This window comes from Palaemon carinicauda, chromosome 23 (assembly GCF_036898095.1).
Source record: "Palaemon carinicauda isolate YSFRI2023 chromosome 23, ASM3689809v2, whole genome shotgun sequence".
NCBI lineage: Eukaryota > Metazoa > Arthropoda > Malacostraca > Decapoda > Palaemonidae > Palaemon > Palaemon carinicauda.
Genome location: NC_090747.1, coordinates 72,854,520 through 72,877,440, shown reverse-complemented (window position 1 = coordinate 72,877,440; position 22,921 = coordinate 72,854,520). Strand labels below are relative to the sequence as shown.

The following is a 22,921-nucleotide window of genomic DNA, read 5'->3' as shown; positions in this document are numbered from 1 at the left end:
ATTAATTTCCCTCCCCACTGAGGTACTTTCCCTGTTCGACCCCTAGGTTCTTACCAATGGCAACTGACTATTTCAGTTCCACTAATCAGAAGATTCTCTTTCATAATTGTGTTAAATGTTTTACAATAAAAAAAAAGTTTCACCAGTAATTAACGTCCTAGGCTATGGTTCAAATTCGAATAATAAGCCAGATTTCATAAAAACAAATTATATTGTAATTTTTAGAATACTTGACAATCATTATTATCAATGATGACAATGCTAAGTTGAATAAAAAATAATATGATCAATGATGATGATAATGCTAAGTTGAATAAAAATATCATTACTATCAGTGATGATGATAATGCTAGGTTGAATAAATATATCATTAAAATCAGTTTCTTGAATATTTACAGTTTTTGGTATACTGTAATGGAAACATAACTTGGTAAATATATCGTCTCAAAAAATAGTACACCAGGTGGTTCGAAAACTGAATTCAATCATTCAAGATAAAGCTTCCAGATTTGGTGAAAAATGGTTGAAAATAGGGAACGTCTTTAACGGAGCTGGAACACCCGTTAATTTTGATAGTGAGGTAATTAACGACAGGTGGTTGGAAAGCACAGGCACGAAGCCCCACTCACTTCCCGTCGAAGACTCTTCACTTTTGACATTACCTTATGAGTGAGATGACTAGTTCAGGTGGGAAGCTTAAATTTAAAAGTTTCACATTTGTTTAGCTGGGAACAACAGAAATAACTTTTAAAATTTGTTAATCGTTACTATGGATATATAAACCTTTCAAAAAAAAAAAAAAGAGAGAGAGAGAGAGAGAGAGAGAGAGAGAGAGAGAGAGAGAGAGAGAGAGAGAGAGAGAGAGAGAGACTTATTGGTGGGTGGGTAGTAAGAAACAACAGAATCAAGCTGGTTGGTTCTTTTTCTTCACTGGATTATACCAGTCTCGGAGACCGGTCTTGTACAGAAGCAAGGGAAATGACCCAACACCCTCATATCAGTCCATCATAGGGATGAGTAGGACGTAGAGCCTAGCCAGTACTTATATACCTTGTTGTAGCATGGTTTTTTAACTTCCTTATTTTTCTACTTGCGTGTTTTCCACAATGTCTGTATTTAATTTTCTATTTGCGTGTTTTCCACAATGTCTGTATCTATTTTCTATTTGCCTGTTCTTCACAATGTTTGTATTTATTTTTCTATTTGCATACTTTCCATGTCTGTCTCCTTTTTCAGAAAAGTTGAGCTGATTCAATGTGCTGCGTGAATTCTATCCCATTCCCTTATTTTTGTGACACTAGTGCTGATTGGTGTGGATTGGGTGGTGTGTGCCCTAAATAAAGGTACTCCCCTTTTAACAACAGGGTTAGGGAGCAACAACTCCATTAGCGAGAAAATTCTTTGTTAAACAATCTACCCTGAAAGTCAATATCTTAAGCATGAAACTTCCTAGTCGCATACTGTAATATCAACAAAATTGATAGTAGGCTAAGCCTGAGCAATTTTTTTCTAATTTAAAGTATATATGTCCTTAAATGTTTCCTTGAAAAGCAGTAATTAAATACTGGTATTTGAAATAGTTATTAGTATATGTACTAAACGTGTATTTCAGTAAACCCATTTTTGGCAAGGAGGCAAGGCCTTATAATCCATAGCATTTTCTTCAATCAGCAGACTGCTAGTTTTAGCAAAAATACCAGAAAAAAAAATATATAGTACTGTACAAAACAGTACTATCATCATTCCGGAGCTTTTTTCATTTAATTAATAATTTCTTATTTAAATAAAATTACTGTTCTATTCTTTCATTCGTAAAGTTTACACATTATCAGCTGTTCACACACTACCACTAACAAAAATATCTTTCTCTCTCAGGTGCCATACAGTACATACTTACACATACATACATACATATACCAAGGCTCTTCCCCCAATTTTGGGGGGTAGACGACATCAAAACAAATTTAACAAAAAAAAAAAAAAAAAAGGACGTCTCCTCTCTACGTTCCTCCCAGCCTTACAAAGGGACTCAGCCGAGTTTGGCTGGTACTGCTAGGGTGGCACAGCCCACCCTCCCATATTATCCACCACAGATGAAGCTTCATAATACTGAATCCCCTAGTGCTGTTACCTCTGTGGTCATCCAAGGCACCGGAGGAAGCAGCAGGGCCTACCGGAACTGGGTCACAATCGCTCACCATTCATTCCTATTTCTAGCACGCTCTCTTGCCTCTCTCACATCTATCCTCCTATCACCCAGAGCTTTCTTCACTCCATCCATCCACCCAAACCTTGGCCTTCCTCTTGTACTTCTCCCATCAACTCTTGCAATTATCACCTTCTTTAGCAGACAGCCATTTTCCATTCTCTCAACATAGCCAAACCACTTCAACACATTCATATCCACTCCAGCTGCTACCTCATTTCTTACAACCATTCTCACCCTTACTACTTTGTTCCTAACCCTATCTACTCGAGATACACCAGCCATACTCCTTAGACACTTCATCTCAAACACATTCAATTTCTGTCTCTCCGTCACTTTCATTCCCCACAACTCCGATCCATACATCACAGTTGGTACAATCATTTCTCATACAGAACTCTCTTTACATTCATGCCCAACCCTCTATTTTTTACTGCTCCCTTAACTGCCCCCAATACTTTGCATGCTTCATTCACTCTCTGACGTACATCTTCTTCCACTCCACCATTTGCTGCAACAACAAACCCCAAGTACTTAAACTGATCCACCTCCTCAAGTGACTCTATTCAACATGACATTCAACCTCGCAACACCTTCCCTTCTCGTACATCTCATAACCTTACTCTTACCCACATTAACTCTCAACTGCCTTCTCTCACACACCCTTCCAAATTCTGTCACTAATCGGCCAAGCTTCTCTTCCGTGTCTGCAACCAGTACAGTATCATCCACAAAATAACAACTGATTTACCTCCCATTCATGGTCATTCTCGTCTACCAGTTTCAATCCTCATCCAAGCACTCGAACATTCACCTCTCTTACCACTCCATCAACATACAAGTTAAACAACCACGGTGGCATCACACATCCCTGTCTCAGCCCCACTCTCACCGGAAACCAATCGCTCACTTCATTTCCTATCCTAACACATGCTTTACTACCTTTGTAGAAACTTTTCACTGCTTGCAACAACCTTCCACCAACTCCATATAACCTCATCACATTCCACATTGCTTCCCTATCAACTCGATCATACGCTTTCTCCAGATCCATAAACATACACATCCTTACTTTTTGCATACTTATAGCATAAGTAAATTCTTCATGTTTACCTTTAAAAGTGGCAAATGTTGCTCTCCCCCCTCCCAACTGCACAACACTTCTATAAATGCAAGTTACTGAGAGCTGCTATTCTGGTTAAAATTCCTCAAAAATTATATCGAAAACCCTTCCAAAATTATTTTCATACAATTAATAATTACATGAAAATGTCTCTATCCATATTAAACTAACTATTATTTTGTGGTAAATTTCTGATTTCCACCATTAATTACTGTATTTGCATTTCACAGATCTTGCAAGCTGACGAGTGTGCATGAATGCTAACAGGAAAAAATCCATGAGCGCTTAGAGGAGACCAAGTATGCGTACTTTGCAGCAAGAGTGTGCAAGTATGATCATGGACAGAAATGTGTACTAAAACATACGGCTTCCAGATCTGACGAGTAAGCACTCTACAAGCACAGGCATTTCATTGAATATGGGCTAATAGCAGCATATACATCTAATGGGGATAGCAAGTGCTTTAACACATGCACCTCAAGATGTAGGGTCCATAACGCAATCCAAGGTTCCCGTGGGAGAGTTCACTCTTATAGGAAAAAAGTCAGGCACCCAATCTTGTCTTTAAGGAGTTAGGCACGTTTCTGCCTCAGTGAGGCGAGAATTATCTTTTCTGTAGAAAATAAGGTTGAAGACACCGGACTAAGTGGCAAAACAGGACTAAGGCACTTCCTACTCTTACCTCTCAAGAGTCCATAAACTGCTAGCAAAGTAAGTGAGGAAGGCGAGCAAGTCATCAACTGCACCTTCCGAGGTTTCTGGCAGACCCGAGGGGTTTGTGTCACCGTTCTCTGAGCTGTGGGGCTACAGAAGGGTTTGCAGATAAAGTAAAGTTTTACGTTTAGCGGTCGGTAAAGCTGGCATAAGCCTCTCCGGTGACACTATGCCCTCCAACCCTAAGGATGACCACAATGTCATTGGGGAATCGTCTCATGCTGGGCCATCATCTGAACAATTGTCAGGATCACTACAAACCAGCTTCGAGCTGCAAGCTTCTCTAAGGGACTCTGGTAGTACTAACTCCCTTGGAGTCTGCGTCAAGGTTAAAGAAAGTATGGGCAGGTCCGCCTGCCCACACGTGGTTTCTCCATTATCAAAATCAACTAATCACACTGTAAAGAAAGAAAGAAAAGTTATTAGCTAAGTTTAGTCATATCTAGAGTACGCCTGTACACCTCGGCGTCTGAAGTCAAAGTTGGTATTAAGTGAGGCTTCCTTGCCACCTGCCTATAACTACCGACACCATGTTATAAAATCTTAAGAGCAAAGTTTCCAACTTTGCTTTAAAGATGAGAGTTTGTATCTGTGTAGGAACAAAGGACTATTCTGTGACATGCGGGTGGGCAGGGTTTCCTCTTCACACTGCCAGTCATTAACAAACTATTTTGTTAACAATTTAATGGCCTCTTCCAGCCTGCTACAGACATTCCGTTATAAAGAATAAAATTTTTGTAGAAATGCAGGAACAAACTAAAGAACCAAGTCTATGGGAACTTGGTCTATGGCAACTAAATCATTCATGATTATTCTAGCAAAAGTTATACTACTGAAAACCATAAAGTACCAAAATCCAATGGATATGACTGACAATGTAAATATAAAACAAATTCTAAAGCACAATAATATTCCAAGATTTCACAATTTTTAATTCCACATACAAATATAAAGTATTTACTAAATTGCCAAGCCTAGCTCCATTACTCATAAAAGGCTTAATTTGACTCCCCGTACTCCAGTAATAACTACACGTAAACAGGATTACTGTTCATCTCAAAAACAAGAGAGGTACAAACATTAATAACTTCTTATCCAGAACTACACATGAAACTGTACTCACCGTTCAACTTGTTGCACAAAGAATCTGTAGGCATTGAGCCATGGGATGAACACCTCTTTAAGGAGATTGAAAACATCTAACTCCTTGAACCTCAGATTTTCTCCCCTCACTGAAGGGCTAAAATTTAAAAAGAAAATCAGTAATTTTCATAAATCCTTTTGGAGTCATGATAAAATAAAACAATTTAAGCCTTTTATATACAAATTAAAGCACTTAAAAAATTCTAAACATCGTGAAACTATATCTCTTAAAAAAAAAAGTATTACTGTATACTGTAGTTTAATAAGACCAAGTTTTATCTGTAAACTCACAGGGGCAGAACCTCTAGTATCATGTATAGTATGATAAAGTACTTATCAGTGGCAACCCCTCGGAGGTTCAGTTACAGTGAAGATTGATACAAATTTTAGTAAGCTTTTTGTTAAAGTCAAATCAATGCATGTCAGTTTTGTATTTTTATATTTGATGTATTTAAGTCTTCAAATATCATTTAAAACTAAAACATTTACTTTTGTATGACTGAGAATGCTGGTGGGAATTAAGATGCTAAAAATGGAGATGTCAGGAGTTGAAGGGATTACAAACAAGGCCCTGTTGTGTGCTGTGTGATTGAGTTTTTACCATTGTATGTAACTCAGAATACATGAAAATTTGGAGCATGAATTTCAAATCAGTACACGAGCATTGTATCAGTCTGTGAGCAAAAATTTTCCTCCATATGCGCAGTTTTGGACAAATAAAATTGAGCTTAGCATGCATTCCCATGTGCCAACCAACCAGTGTTCACAGGCTTTTTCAAGTATTTTATTCTCGTATTAGCTTACAAGCCCCGTTGCTCAGAACCTAAATGTTTCACTCCCAGCAGCAGTAGTAGAAGAATCCTTCCTCACACACATTTTTGGAATTATATTTTTGTACAGATATGACAGCATATTTTTTATGAAGGTAACATTATCAGGATAATGGCCATAAAGATAATAGGAAGAAAAAGCATGCAACCTGTCTGCAAAACCTGTAAATTCACAACATACTGTAACATTCCCAATAGGCGCAGTTACAATTCTGAACAATAACAAGGATATGAAAGCATTAAACATAGCGGAGATGATGTTGCCATTGACTGATCAATGGCAACATGATCATAAAACAGAATTATCTGCTTATCTGGATTGATGAGAAGTAGTTAGAAGGTGGGACAGTTAAAGCAAACACTGTTTATGAAGAAGAAATATTATTGGAGTATAATAAGGGGCAGTTTCAAGAGAATGTGGAAATTTTAGCTGAGGAGGACATGTTAAGAATGTGGAAAATGGCCAAAATTTTATAAAATAATACAATTTTGGAGGGATGAATACAGAATCTTTTTAATACCGACAATGTGTTGCCATATATCCCTTTAATTTAAAAAAAAACGACAAAGCACTCAACAGGACATGAAAGTAGAAAAAGACGACCATGTGTGCAGATACCAAAAATTAAGGGATGCAATTAGTGTTGGTGAACACCATTAAAAAAAGAGAACACTCAGAAGGTCTCATGAAGGGACATTCTCCCTCCAAGCAGTATGCCCTCCTACTCTCTTGCCTCCCTCACACCAACTATGAATCTACTCAAAGGTAAAGTGAAGTAAATTTGTCAATATTTCTATTTTTCAGTGAATTATTCTCATTTATTTCTGAGGTTGTGGGTTATAATTTTTCTCTTCATATTTATAAGATTAAAAAAGAAAGAAAAAAAGTGTATACTTTTATTAATGGACATGTGGAAATCATTGAGTGAGTTCCCTTTATTCTTATGGGAAAAACTGTTTTGCCTTATAAGCTTTTTGAGTTAACAGCTTGCCCATAGAATGGATTAAACTAGTGTAAAGAGGTAATACTATTTATCTTTCTAAAAGTGTTTTGATTACATTTACAGCATTTAAAAAACTGCTTTTTACCCAAAACTTTGCTAAGTTGGTTTTACATTCCACAACATAAATAACATTAGTTCTGTACAGGGGTTCTTTGGGCTCCACATTAACACCACTCTCTTCCTTTTTCTTTTCAAAACTCCACCCACTTAATCCTCTCTCACCCTGTTGCATGACCAACTACAGTACTGACTTTTCTCTGTTCATAATTGATTGAAAATCTACAATTCTTGAAGGTCATTATAAATTACCTCATACAGTAATACTTGAAGTTAGTCTACAGTATTAATGGTAAATTTTGTGGGTATATAAATATCATGTAGCAAAAATTTCAAAACGAGACCAATAATATTAAGATTTAAAAAACACTGAATTAAATTCCAAAAAGAGATGAAATACATACCTGTTTGTAAGATACAACCGTAGGGCATCTGCACCATACTTATCAACAATGTACATTGGATCAGGATAATTCTTCTTTCGCTTGCTCATCTTCTGGCCATCTTCTGCCAGCACAAGACCATTTACAATCAGGTTCTTGAACGGTGGTTTCCCAAACAAAGCCGTTGAGATCACAAGGAGAGTGTAGAACCAACCTCGTGTTTGATCTATACCTTCAGCAATGAAGTCAGCAGGGAAGCAATCCTCAAAGTCCCTCTTGTTCTCAAATGGATAATGAACCTGAAAGGATTAGGAAAATCTTTATTTGCATATAAATATCAATTTCCCTAAGTTACAACAAAAAATTCATATGATTATCACATGGTTCATTCTTATAATGACTATTTCTATAGTTCCACAACTAACCAACCCCAAAATAGGCCTAACAACATTCAGAGGGGAATACAAAACCACTTTAATACTGGAAACAGAAAAACTGGGTCTTTAATAAAAAAAGTTTGTTCTAATATATTGTACACTAATCAATTCCTCATCCCTGAGAAAATATAATTCATTCAGCGACTATCTAAGGGTCTTTCTAAAATCTAAAATATAAATTAATAAAACATTCAAAATATATTCAGTTGGATTTATGCTTCTTCATTTTAATATATGAAATATTTACTTCATGTTAAAATATTCTCCTTTATCATTCACATGAAAAGGATCTTGAATTACATAAATCCTGATAAAATCTAAGAATTACAAAAAACCTACTAAAATAAGATATTTGCTAATCAACAATATGTTAACCAGAAATTATATGAGAATTACAGAACAAATATTTACCAAACAATTTTCAAAAGCACACAGTTTTACCTGAGCGTAAGGCATAGATCCTGATTCAAACCAACAATCAAATACTTCTGGAATGCGCTTAAGTGGAGGTTTTCCTGGTCTTGAAGAGGGGATGGTGATGTGGTCTATGTTGTCTCGATGGAGATCAGTTACTTTTTCCCCAGAGAGCTTCTCAAGTTCAGCTATGCTACCAATGCAGATAATCTGAAAGCACATAACTCACAACATTGATCTAACACCTTAACCAGAATTTTAGCTTTCTTTTAAAAACAAATTTATGATACAAGTAACATCCAACTAGTATGTGCTTTTCATTTGCCTAACTGCTATCTTCCAAGTGTGAAACGCTTCAAAACAAGAAGAGCATTTCTTTGTTTTCTGTAAATCCAAAACTTTAAAACACTAAGTTCCTGACCCTATCTTTGGATATCAGGTTACATATTGTACAGTAGTTGCCCCACCCCCCACATAAACTAATGGTGGCAATGGAAAGAATTAAAATCAAAAGCATAAATATCTAATGACTAAGAGAAAATCACAAATTTTTAAGTAATTTATATTTTTCCTAACATACTTACCAAGAACTACTTTCTTAGGAGGTACCTGGAATCTCCTCTCAACCGACCAGAGTTTTGTGTAGTTTACCCTACTTCCGTTTTCTGTGAGGACTACCCCAGGCGGAAGGATACGTGCCCTGAGGCTAGTCCCGAGCCAGGTCGCGTGTTAGCTTGGGTCTCAACCCTCAGTAAGTTCCTGGATGTTAAAAATATCTAAGGGTCAGTAAGGCACTTGGGGAAGGAACGGAGGGCCATTACCCGAAAGTATTTCTCGGTAAGTATGTTAGGAAAAATACAAATTACTTAAAAATTTGTGATTTGTTCCAACACGGAGACTTACCTCTAACTACTTTCTTAGGAAACTTACACTTTAGGAGGTGGGAGTGTCTTCCTGACCTCTAGACCCAACTAATCCGGGCAACAAGGAACCTAGGTAGGAAACTAGGTTCTAATATATCCAGAAAACGAAACGTAGGGAAAAACTACACAAAGAGCTCATGTTAGTGTCTAAGTACTCGCCCTTAAAAATTCCACGATGCTGAGTCCTGTGACGAAGTTGTGAAGTCATGTCTTGTGCAGGTTCTATTTGGGTCTATCTCCGGGGGTCGGGAAAGGTAAGGAACAAGGGTGAAAGGAAACGAACCTGTGTCTCTTGGTTTTGCTACCACGATTGTACCTGGGGCTTCACTGTTAAATCGCTTGGAGCGCGGAGATGACTGTCCCAATAGAGAACCCCTCTAGAGATTTCCTCGAGCAATCCTTGAGGTAATTAGTTGTGAAGGTCGACTGGTTCGACCAGGTGCCTGCTCTAAGGATCTGGGCCACCGCCATGTTCTTCTCAAAAGCCAGAGAGGTACTTAGACCCCTAATGTCATGGGGCCTGGGATTACTTGTCAGGTGAAGGCCGTCCTTGCTATAGGCTCTGACAATCACCTGTCTTAGCCAATAGGAGATGGTATTCTTAGATACCTGCTTTTTCGCTGTACCCGTGGAGACGAAGAGGTTCTTGATGCCAGGGCGGAGATTAGCCGTCCGCTCAAGCTATTTCCTCACGGCTCTGACGGGGCACAACTTCAAATCTTCCAGATAACCCTGACTGTGTTTTAGCCACAAAAGAAGGGACAAACTTGAAGGAGACCTCACGCCATCCCTTCGTATGAGAGACTTCGTAGGACAACCCATGGATTTCTCCCACCCTCTTAGCTGAAGCCAAGGCCAACAAGAAGACCGTCTTGAGAGTGAGATCCCTGTCCACTATGTCCTTCAAGGGTTTGAACGGTGGTTCACTTAGCATTTTCAGTACTCTTGCCACATCCCACTGCGGCACCCTGGAGGTTTGCGGAGGGCATGCTTGTTCGAAGCTCCTGATGAGCATAGAGATATGCCTAGAGGAGCCCAGATCAATGCCCTTCAGAAGGAAAACTTGGCCCAAGGCTGCATGGACTCCCTTGATGGCTGGTATTGACATGCCCATCACGTCTCTGAGGTGTATGAGGAAATTCGCAATATCCGGAACCGAGGCTTTTAGAGGCTTGATGTTTCTTGAGGAACACCATTTCGTAAAAGTGGTCCATTTCGCCTGGTAGACCGCTGCCGAAGACCGTATAGCGCGACATCCTCTCAGCCGTACCTGCCGAATATCCTTCCTTCCTCAGGAGACGCTCGATAGTCTCCAAGCGTGAAGGCGAAGAGACCGAGGATTGTCGTGGAACCTTTGGAAGTGTGGCTGCTGCAGAAGGTCTGGTCTGTCGGGCAGAGGCCACGGGGGAAGACACGCTAGGTCTCTTAGATCCGCGAACCACTCTCTCTCCGGCCACCAGGGCGCTACCAAAGTCATCCTTAGGTTGTGAGCTGCCCTTACCCTGTTGAGCACTTGCCTGATCAATGCGAAGAGAGGAAAAGCGTACACGTCGAGATTGTCCCATTTGTGCTGAAAGGCATCCTCCAATGCCGCCTTTGGGTCTGGGACAGGAGAACAGAATACGGGGAGTTGTGCGTTCAGTCTGGTTGCAAAGAGATCCATCACCGGCGAACCCCATTTTTGAATGATGAGCCTGGCTACTTCTGAGTGAAGAGACCACTCGGTACCCACTACCTGGCCCATCCTGCTGAGCCCGTCGGCTAGGACATTCCTTTTCCCTGGAATGAACCTTGCTGAAATCACGATTTGTTCTGACTCGGCCCAATCCAGGATCTCCAACGCGAGATCGCACAACTCCTTCAACTTGAGACCTTCGTGTTTCTTTATGTACGCTACTACAGTGGCGTTGTCGCACATCAACGCCACTGTGGTTCCCCTTAGAAGATCTACGAACTGTAGGCACGCTTCTCGGACTGCCTCCATCTCTAGGACGTTATGTGCTGTGCTTTCTCTTCTTCCGTCCAAGAGCCTCTTGCTGACTTGCCGAGAAGGTGTGCCCCCCACCCCTCCTTGGAGGCGTCTGTGAAGAGAAGCATCTCGGGGGGCTCGGTTGCGAAGGGCATCCCTTGAGGGTATTCGCTCGATCCTGCCACCACTCCAGGGATTGTTTTGTCTCCGGAAGAACGGGAATTAGCTTGTAGGGGGAGTCTAACTGGTTCCAGAGGCCCTTGTATGCTCCTGAGTCTGAGCCTCCCTTGGGGGACCAGTTTCTCTAATGATACTAGGTGACCTATCAACCTCTGCCAGTCCTTGGCTCTCCTGGGTTGCCCTGAAAGGAAGGGCCGGAGGATCTGGTCCAGGTTGTTCAACCTCTCCCCCGACGGAAAGGCTCTCACTAGGCGGGAGTCCAGCACTATCCCCAGGTAAGTCATCCTGGTGGAGGGAGACAGATGCGACTTCTCCAGGTTGATAGTGATACCCAGAACTTTGCAGAATTGTATTAGTTTCACGCCTTGATCCTTCAAAACTACCTTTGAGGAAGAAAGAAGCAACCAGTCGTCCAGGTAGCGAATGAGGCGAATACCCCGTTCGTGAGCCCACACGCAGACTGTCATGAAGATCCTTGTGAATACCTGGGGTGCTGTTGACAATCCGAAGCAGAGGTCTTCAACTGCAGGATCTGGGTACCCCACTTCACCCGGTGAAACTTCCTGCTTGAGGGGTGGATAGGGATCTGAAAATACGCGTCCTTGAGGTCTATGGACATCATGTAGTCCCCTTCCCTCAGGGACTGCAGGACCGACTTCGGGGTGTCCATCTTGTGTCTTGCACACAAACTTGTTGAGGGCTGACAGATCTATCACCGGTCTCCAACCTTCCGTCGCTTTCTCCACCAGAAAGAGTTGGCTGTAGAAGCCTGGGCCCGGATGTAGAACCGTTTCCATCGCACCTTTTTCCAACATCGTGGATACTTCCTCCTGTAAGGCTGCCCTCTTCAAAGGGTCCTTGGGTGCTAGCCACTCCGCCCGACTGGCTGGAATCAGAGGAGGCGGTTCTGCCAGGAATGGTAGTCTGTAACCCTCCTTCAACACCGTTACTGTCCAGGGTTCTGCACCGTGGTCTTTCCATGCTTGCCAAAAATGTCTGAGGCATCCCCCCAACCTGAGGCTTGGGCATCAGTAGGGGGCCTCTCACCCTATCTCCTTCTGGAGGAACGACCTGAACGCCCTCTCCTGGAAGCTGAGTAGGACGTTCTAAACGAGGCAGGTGCTGTCGGAGCTCCTCTACGGGGGGGCTGCGGTGGTTGAGCCCAAGAGGTAGATGGGGCGTCTCTCCTCGTCTGGCTAGGAGAGGCTCGAGAAGTAGAGGGTCCATCCGACGTTGGCCTTCTGTAAGCAGGTCTCCTCATGGCTTGAGGTCTGGGCCCACTCACTTCCTTCCTCCTCATGACCTTCTCCATGACTTCCTCCATTTGTTTCAAGGGAAAAAGCGAGTCACCCCACACGGGCAGGCTCCTCAAAGCCCTCGCTTCCCTGTCAGGGATTCTCTGGGATAGCTTGGTCAGGACCGTATCCCTTCTCCTAAGGATCCAGTTGGCCGATGGGGCAAGAGACTGGAAAGTCAAGAACTTCTGTGTCCTTCCCCCGGAGATGATGAGTTCTTTCAAGAGGGCTTGATTCGCTGGGTCTGTCAAGTCGTAGGTGGCCTGGATACCCACCAGAGTTGATGCCCACTAGTCCAACCAGGAAGCAACGTTGACCAGGTCTTTAGACATCTCCTCCATCATCGTCGCCTCTGACTGGGAGAAACAAATCGGGGCTGACGAGGCTCTGTCATCTGGGGCACCCTGACCAAACACTTCAAGGGAGGCCTCCATCCTGTAGGCTCCCGGTCGCTGCCCCTCCGGCACATAATATTTGCTCTGGGACCTTAGACCCTGGAGTAATTTTGAGGCACTCTGGGATTTGGGGGCTTCGGCATTGCGCGCCACAACCTTGTCTTCGTGAGTGCATCCCAGAACCACGTCCCTGGCCACAGGTAGCGCTAAGGAGGGTTTCTGCTGTACGGGGGCCTCCATTAAACGATTGAGGCTGGAACGCCAGGCATCTTTGTCGGCGGGAACAGGCTCTTCGATCCTGTGATGCCTCCGTATGAGGCCTATAACCCTCCGATAGGCTGAATCCTCGGTTGGAGAACCCTCCGCGTCGCCGACCGCGCCCTCTGTCTGTAGCTGAGGCGCTGTCCCGATGGGCACCTCCGTCTGGCGCTGAGGTGCTGACTCGACGGGCACCTCTGTCTGGCACTGAGGTGCAGACTCGACGGGCACCTCCGTGTGGCGGTAAGGAGCTGTGCCGACTGGCACCTCCGTGTGGCGGTAAGGAGCTGTGCCGACTGGCACCTCCGCATTAGGCCTCGGTCCTTGGACGGGCACCGCCGTGTCAGCGAGGGCTTCCGTCCTTAACATGTCCTTCGACAATGAGGGTGAGGCTTCCGTGGGCTTGCCCGACGGAGGAAGCCGTCCCTGTGGATCCAAAGGTTGAGCCAATTTTGCTGACTCGACGAGGCTGCCCGTCCGAAAAAGCGACTCTCTCCGCTGGGCGGGTTGAGTCGGTTGTTTCGCGGCATTACGCCTTTCTGAAGAGGTCCTTTCGAGGGTCAAACCTGTGGCTGGAAGAGGGCCTTCTTGGAGAACCGTCTCTGGACCGCCAACTCGCAGAGCTCGGTGATCGCAGGGAAGTCCGCGAGCTTCCTGCGGGGGACGAGGACCCATTCTTCTTTGGGAGACCTACTCCTCCTGTATTTCCTCCTCGGAGACCTGGAACGCCTTCTCCCATATCTCAACCTCGAACGCGACCTCGAATGGGAACGTCTGCTCCTGGATCTATCCCTCCTCTGCGCTTCTCCCTCCGAAGAGAAAGCTGAACCTGCCGCTGAAGACCCCGACGACTCTGCATAACGCGACTGAGGGGCAGGCGCATGGGGAATGGACGTCTTCATGATTTGCTGGGTTCCGGAGGTCGAAGGTTGTAGAAACATGTCAGGAACCGCCGAAAGAGGAGCTGGGGGAGAGTTTGGTCGCTCCACGTTGGGTAACCAGGAACCAAGGCCTTCTTCCATCCTCAACGGGGACCTACCTGGAGTCTTCGAGGATCCCCACCCTAAGGGATCCGCTGCCGGAGAGTCTATCTTATCTTGGGTGCCATCAGCTGCAGAAGTACCTGAAACGTAGGCCCATGAAGCGGGCGAAGAGACAGGGACATTTTTACCCCACATGAGGTCATCAGACGAGACGTGCCCCCATGCACAAGGGCAGTCTCTCCAAGACCCCTACTAAAAACACATTCAGGCCCCCCACTTGCCTGCAAAGAGTCAGCAACCCCAACATCTCGAAGACTAGACTCCTGGGGAAGAGCAATCGGCTTCTTCCCCGCAACGGACTTACCTCGTCCCCTACTCTGGGTAGGGGAAGATGGGAGAGAAACACCGTCAGACTTCCCTCCTGGCAACCTCAAGGGCGAAGAGGTGCTCGCCTTCCTGGGAGATCGCTTAGCGGACTTCTTCTTTTTCGTACTAAAACGAACCCACTGGATTTCACTCCACGACACACACTCCGGACACGTGTCCGACGGAGAGCACACTCTACCCCTACACGAAGAGCAAAGGGAATGAGGGTCAACCTCCAGCTTGGACAAAAACGCTCCACACGACTTCCCGGCTCTAGGCCCAGGACAACGGCGGGCATGCTCCATAATGCACAAGACAACACCGTAAGACACAGGAACGCAGGGAAAGGATAAGGAATACACTTGGGAAAGAACAAGGGATTCAAGCGAACACGCAAGAACACAAGGGAAAGTACAGGGATACCACACGGGAGACACATGGGACACGCGAGTCGGGGACACATGGGACACGTGAGTCGGGGACACAAGGGGTCGCACAGAGAACGGAGAGCCTCGGGATGGTATCACGACACGACCAGAGAACTTACTGAGGGTCGAGACCCAAGCTAACACGCGACCTGGCTCGGGACTAGCCTCAGGGCACGTATCCTTCCGCCTGGGGTAGTCCTCACAGAAAACGGAAGTAGGGTAAACTACACAAAACTCTGGTCGGTTGAGAGGAGATTCCAGGTACCTCCTAAGAAAGTAGTTCGAGGTAAGTCTCCGTGTTGGAACAAACATATGTACATTCTCACTCAATTCAATCACAAATTCATGAACCCATTCAGGAGCACTACATAATTCCCTAAATGAGTACCCATCAACAAGTAAGTACTGTTCAGTAAATCTTACATCCCCTAATTTATTAGTGTATGATTTTCTAACTGTAACTCAAGTGGTCTCGTTAAACACGTCATAACAAAAAATGTTATTTTTATTAATAAAATAAATTTTTGAATATACTTACCCGGTGATCATATAAGCTGTCAGCTCTGCTGCCCGACAGAAAAACCTAAGGACAAAATACGCCAGCGATCGCTATACAGGTGGGGGTGTACATCAACTGCGCCATCTGTCGAGCAGGTACTCAAGTACTCCATGTCAACACAGAACCAATTTTCTCCTCGGCCCACTGGATCTCTATTGGGGAGGAAGGGAGGGTCCTTTAATATATGATCACCGGGTAAGTATATTCAAAAATTTATTTTATTAATAAAAATAACATTTTTCAATATTAAACTTAGCCGGTGATCATATAAGCTGATTCACACCCAGGGGGGTGGGTAGAGACCAGCATTACATGTTGACATTATTATGAGCTAAGTATTTTGTATTTCATTTTAGCAGTTATTCAAAATAACAAACATAAAATAAATAAGTACCTGGTAAGGAAGTCGACTTGAACAATTACTCTGCCTTTTTAAGTACGTCTTCCTTACTGAGCCTCGCGATCCTCATAGGATGCTGAGCGACTCCTAGGAGCTGAAGTATGAAGGGTTGCAACCCATACTAAAGGACCTCATCAAAACCTCTAATCTAGGCGCTTCTCAAGAAATGACTTTGACCACCCGCCAAATCAAGTAGGATGCGAAAGGCTTCTTAGCCTTCCGGACAACCCAAAAACAAAAATAAAACATTTCAAGAGAAAGATTAAAAAGGTTATGGAATTAGGGAATTGTAGTGGTTGAGCCCTCACCCACTACTGCACTCGTTGCTACGAATGGTCCAAGAGTGTAGCAGTTCTCGTAAAGAGACTGGACATTCTTAAGATAAAAAGACGCGAACACTGATTTGCTTTTCCAATAGGTTGCGTCGATTATACTTTGCAGAGATCTATTTTGTTTAAAGGCCACGGAAGTTGCGACAGCTCTAACTTCGTGTGTCCTTACCTTCAGCAAAGCTTGGTCTTCCTCATTCAGATGGGAATGAGCTTCTCGTATTAAAAGTCTGATAAAATAGGATAAAGCATTCTTTGACATAGGCAAAGATGGATTCTTAACTGAACACCATAAAGCTTCAGACGGGCCTCGTAAAGGTTTTAAATAGAACTTAAGAGCTCTTACAGGACATAAGACTCTTTCTAGTTCATTTCCAACCATACGATAAGTTTGGAATATCGAACGATATTGGTCAAGGCCGAGAAGGCAGCTCGTGTTTGGCTAGAAAACCAAGTTGTAGAACATGTAGCCGTTTCGGATGAGAATCCGATGTTCTTGCTGAAGGCATGAATCTCACTGACTCTTTTAGCTGTGGCTAAGCATATCAGGAAAAGAGTCTTTAAGGTGAGATCTTTCAGGGAGGCTGATTGTAGCGGTTCGAACCTGTCTGACATAAGGAATCTTAGTACCACGTCTAAATTCCAACCAGGTGTAACCAAACGACGCTCCTTCGTGGTCTCAAAAGACTTAAGGAGGTCCTGTAGATCTTTATTGTTGGAAAGATCTAAGCCTCTGTGACGGAAGACTGATGCCAACATGCTTCTGTAACCCTTGATAGTGGGAGCTGAAAGAGATTGTTCTTTCCTCAGATATAAGAGAAAGTCAGCTATTCGAGTTACAGAGGTACTGGTCGAGGATACGGATACTGACTTGCACCAGTTTCGGAAGATTTCCCACTTCGATTGGTAGACTCTAAGGGTGGATGTTCTCCTTGCTCTAGCAATCGCTCTGGCTGCCTCCTTCGAAAAGCCTCTAGCTCTCGAGAGTCTTTCGATAGTCTGAAGGCAGTCAGACGAAGAGCGTGGAGGCCTTGGTGTACCTTCTTTACGCGTGGCTGACGTAGAAGGTCCACCCTTAGGGGAAGTGTTCTGGGAACGTCTACTAGCCATCGAAGTACCTCGGTGAGCCATTCTCCCGCGGGCCAGAGGGAAGCAACTAGCGTCAACCTTGTCCCTTCGTGAGAGGCGAACTTCTGCAGTACCTTGTTGACAATCTTGAACGGAGGGAATGCATATAGATCTAGATGTGACCAATCTAGTAGAAAGGCATCTATATGAACTGCTGCTGGGTCCGGGATTGGTGAGCAAAATATTGGGAGCCTCTTGGTCATCGAGGTTGCGAAGAGATCTATGGTTGGCTGGCCCCAGGTGGCCCAAAGTCTCTTGCATACATCCTTGTGGAGGGTCCATTCTGTTGGAATTATTTGTCCCTTCCGACTGAGACAATCTGCCATGACATTCAAGTTGCCTTGGATGAACCTCGTAACTAGTGAAATGTCTAGACCTTTTGACCAGGTGAGGAGGTCCCTTGCGATCTCGTACAATGTCAGAGAGTAGGTCCCTCCTTGCTTGGAGATGTACGCCAAAGCCGTGGTGTTGTCCGAGTTCACCTCCACCACTTTGCCTTGAAGGAGAGACCTGAAACTTTTCCAGGTCAGACGTACTGCCAGTAGCTCCTTGCAGTTGAAATGCATTGTCCTTTGATTCGAGTTCCATAATCCCGAGCATTCCCTACCGTCTAATGTCGCACCCCAGCCTACGTCCGATGCGTCCGAGAAGAGAACGTGGTTGGGAGTCTGAACAGTCAGGGGAAGACCCTCTCTAAGGTTGATATAGTCCTTTCACCAAGTCAGACAAGACTTTATCTTTCCGGAAACCGGGATCGAGACCGCTTCTAGCGTCTTGTCCTTTTTCCAGTGAAAAGCTAGATGGTATAGAAGAGGACGGAGGTGTAGTCTTCCTAGTGACACAAATTGATCCACGGATGACAGTGTCCCTACCAGACTCATCCACAGCCTGACTGGGCAGCGTTCCTTCTTCAGCATCTTCTGGATGGATAGCAGGGCTGAGGGTTGATCGTCTTGTTCAGCAACGTCCTCATCAGAGGGTTCCTCATCCGAATCTGATGAGGAAACGGCAACGGAGTGGGCAACGTCTGACTCGCTGAATCCGGTCGCACTGGTGGATGCGTGACGGAGCCGGACGCAATATCATGGCACTGCTGCACAGTCTGTGAACTGTCAACAACCATGGGTGCGCGAGGAAGTACAGCGTCAACCCGAACTGTCTAGACTGTCTGGGTTGTGCAGTCAACACCCTACCGGGTTGCTGAGGTTGACGCACTGCGTCACAACAAGTCACCTCTGCTGGTTGTTGAACGTCTTCCTAGTGACACACTGAACGTCAACAACCACCTCCGAGCGTCGCTTAACGTCAACGTGCGACTGGCAACCCACACTGGGTCGCATCGGTGGAGGAACCACCTCAACTGGAAGACGCGAGTAGGATACCTCAGCGTCAACAGGGCGCACAACCAACCGGTTGGAAGGTTGTTGGCCAGAAGGTTCTTCTCCGCATTTAAGTCCTCTATCAAGGACACAAGCTTGGACTGCATGTCTTGCAGCAAAGCCCACTAGGGTCTACGGGAGCAGGTGTGGCAACAGACGGGGTTAGCGACTGAGGCGGAACCATTTACCATCCCTGGAAGCCTTGTTATGTGTGACATAATAGAACAGCAAAACTTCAAAGGCTCGACAAAAGTTGAGAAGTTGACCTGTAAACAACTTGGAGCGTCTCCTGGCTAGGCGCCAGGGCGAGTCTACCAGAATTGAGAAGTCTATCTGGGCAGAGGCATGAACTCCCAAGCCGAGAACTTCTCTCGTGTCCTATCAGACTCTCGCTCTATAAGCCAGTTTAAAAGAAGGGAAATCAAAGGCTGTATCCCTAAAACTCCTCCTGGTGCAAAAACCAGTCGCCTAGCCAACGTAACGCTCTCTAGGAGAGCGAGAGCACTAGCTTAACAACAACGGCTTCGAAGTAGCTAGGCCTAGTGTAAGCTCTGACGTTTAGGCGAACGAGGAGCAGCAGTTACAAGATCCGGACGAAGATCCTTAAAAAAATATCATGATTTAATTAAAGTCCATAGGAGGCTAAGCAGCTTAAGGCTCCTCTCCAAATGACAGAGTCCTCAAAGGAATATCAGTAGGAGGGAGAACAGCACTTTCTCATCTACAGGAACCTTGTCCGATAAAAGCTAGGTTATCTCAGTGAGTCTCTCACTGGTGCATTAGTAGCAGACCAGAAGGCAACGTCATGTAACTGCTTGACAGTCTGTGAACTGTCAACAACTGAACTGTCAACCACAACAGGTGCGTGAGGACATACAGCACTGGTGCATTAGTAGCAGACCAGAAGGCAACGTCATGTAACTGCTTGACAGTCTGTGAACTGTCAACAACTGAACTGTCAACCACAACAGGTGCGTGAGGACATACAGTGTTCACTCGAGACTGCTTTGACTGTCTATACTGAGCAGTCAAAACAACTCTAGAATGCGGAGGTTGACGCACAGCGTCAAAACAAAGCAACTTAACTCCACCCTCCTGTTGTTGTGGTAACTCGCGAACGTCAACGGAGGGTTCCGTGCGTCTGTGAACGTCAACATGCGGCTGGCAGGGTACACTGCGCTGGTGGAACTCTCACAGCCGGAGTGCGGGAGAAGGTAGCCTCAGCGTCAACTGAACGCACAACCGTGGTTGGTTGTAGGCTAACGGGTGCAGCGTCAACCTTCTCCGCACGATACTCCTGCATTAACGATGTTAACTGTGTCTGCATGGTCTGCAGCAAAGACCATTCAGGGTCTACAGTAGCAGGTGCGGCAACAGACGGTGTTACTGCCTGTTGCGGTACCACTTTGCCTCTCTTAGGAGGTGAGCAGTCGTCGGAAGACTGCAGCGAGTCCGAACTGACCCAGTGGCTACAACTGGGCCGTTGGACTTGCGCGGAAGGGACCGACTTGCGCTTAATAAGCTGCGAGACCTTGGTCCATGGTTTCTTACGAGAAAGCTCTTCCGCAGACGAGAAGTAAATGGGCTCTCTCGTCTTTGTGTGGGTGGGGCGATCTTGGGTAGATACGCCCGAAACCACGGAGGGAAACGTCTGTTCGTTGATCAAGGCCTGACGAACCCATAAGTCGTTCGACATTACTTCTCCCCTGGGCTTGGGAGCTTGCAAGAGGTCCCGGACTAGGTGAACGACAGGCACGAACAGACGAACCCTCGGACGCAACACTGTAACACTTTGCGCATATCACTTTATCACTTCGATTTTCTGTTTTGCACTTATTTCACTGAAATCGAAACTTTTACTGATTTCTACCTGAAACACGCAATTCTACCCTTCATTAAAAGGTAGTAATTGCGAAAACAGTCGTATAATGCAGCTCATTAATACTAGCAAAAACAGAAAACATATATAAAGATAAAGAATTCAGTGGCTGGGAAAGAGACTAAACACTAGTTCAAATAAACTACGTTTACAAACTCTCACCGCACATAGCCTGGGGACAAGAATAAAACCCTAGAAACGTTTTACCTTCTTCCCCGTACAGCGACTAGGGAGGAGAGTAACACGAGAACAACGTTACCCGCTTGAACGGAACGTTTTTTTTTTCCCCTCTCTCTCCCTCCGTCTCTATCTCTCTCTCTCTTTCTCTCTTGATTTCGCACCTGAGAGAAGAGCCCAATTATATATCGTCAAAAAAAACATGTTATTTGGCTAAAGGAAAAAAACTGAAAGGTTTTCCAAATAAAAAGTTCCTTTAATTTAGAATTTAAACCATTTAAGTTAAGAAAGAATGAACGAAACGTCAGAATCGATTTACTCTTACTGCAAAGTGAAACCGTGATACACTCTCTCTCTACCGTAACGATAGAGCGCATGTTGAACGTCCTGAACGTCAACAACTGCGTAGTCTAAAAAAAACTAAACGTTAGTTCATCTTTGAAAACAGTACGAAGACTATCAAAGAAATTCTTTCATAAAACATTAAATTTAAAAAGTTTTAAATTCCTTAAAGGCTAAATACGATATAACGGGCTCAACGTTGATTAACTTCGGTTCCAAGTTAGGACCGCCTACTATCAGGAAAGGTCGCATATAAACAAAACATAAAAATTTATTTTTATATGTTTATAATAAATGGAAAGTTAATCGAAGAGGCCTAATAAAGGCGGAGAGATATAAAATACATAGATCTATAACGTGTTAAGCAAAATTACTAAAAACCTAAACACACTTCCGTCAAGGGAAGGGTCGGCCATTTAAAAGTGAAAGAGAGTCCATACTCTCTTTGTCACCATAATTAAATCTATCCAAAACGAGTTCAAGTTTTGAGATGAAGATAAAACCCCTGCATAGCGAAAGCTCAAAACTAGAATAGTGTACTTCACCAAATAGTTGTGAAAACCAATCCAGTTAGTAACAGCGTATTTAGTAGGTCTTGCCAGTGGCACGACAGAGAGAAAATTGGTTCTGTGTTGACATGGAGTACTTGAGTACCTGCTTGACAGATGGCGCAATTGATGTACACCCCCCACCTGTATAGCGATCGCTGGCGTATTTTGTCCTTAGGTTTTTCTGTCGGGCAGCAGAGCTGACAGCTTATATGATCACCGGCTAAGTTTAATATTGAAAACTAAACTATATATTTACATACCTCTTGAAAATCCTCAGACACCCACAAGGGCATGGGGGTACCCCAGTAACGATTACGACTCACTGCCCAGTCTCTTGCATCTCTGAGCCAATTGGCAAACCTAGAGAAATTCATTTCTTAATAAGAGTAAATTAAATCAGAAAACTATATTCTTTACAATACCCCTTACATCTTCCTAAAATGTTTCTACAGTTATCAATTTGAAAATTTATTACATCTGTAACAAGTGTTATGCTAAATTTTCTTAAACAAATTAATTATTTATACTTACAAGAATTCAAATATACTCGCTATATGAAATACTGCAAACATAACCTTAAAAGTGAATATTTAGCTTACAGATTTACATCAAGTAAAATTACCTTTTGTCTTTGACAAAGCTTGGAACCCAGTATGTTTTTTCGTTGCTTTCCAAAAGCTTTTCCTGCATCTGTTCTACACGGATGAACCACGAAGGAACTGCCCGATAGATGAGTGGGGTATCAGATCTCCAGCAGAAGGGGTAACTATGGTTCACACGATCAGCCTGGACAAGTCGCCCTCGAGATCTTAGAAGCTTGATGATATCAGGATCAGCTTCTTTGACATGAACCCCTTTAAAGTCAGTTACAGGAAGGACAAATCGGCCAGCATCATCTACGGGGCATATGGGGTCTTCGTCACGTGTTATGATACCATAACTCAAACTTATCCTGAAATCATCTTCACCAAAGTATGGGGCCTGATGGACGATACCAGTACCAGACTCGCTACTTACATAACCATCACACAATACTTTAAAGGCTCCATTGGCTTCTTTCTGAAAGTTA

At 44.2% G+C, this 22,921-nt stretch overlaps 1 protein-coding gene across 3 annotated transcripts in view; it reads right to left on the bottom strand.

Annotated features, from left to right (window-relative positions):
* Positions 1 to 22,921, bottom strand: part of IleRS (Isoleucyl-tRNA synthetase) — a 283,203-nt gene that overhangs the window by 22,408 nt on the left and 237,874 nt on the right. For all 3 annotated transcript variants that reach the window (XM_068347042.1, XM_068347044.1, XM_068347043.1), the window contains exons 8-12: positions 22,475 to 22,911; positions 22,113 to 22,212; positions 8,339 to 8,521; positions 7,482 to 7,759; positions 5,167 to 5,283 (exon numbers count right to left, since the gene is read on the bottom strand). In XM_068347042.1, coding sequence (XP_068203143.1) covers positions 5,167 to 5,283; positions 7,482 to 7,759; positions 8,339 to 8,521; positions 22,113 to 22,212; positions 22,475 to 22,911 — 1,115 coding nt within the window. The remainder of the gene's footprint in view (positions 1 to 5,166; positions 5,284 to 7,481; positions 7,760 to 8,338; positions 8,522 to 22,112; positions 22,213 to 22,474; positions 22,912 to 22,921) is intronic.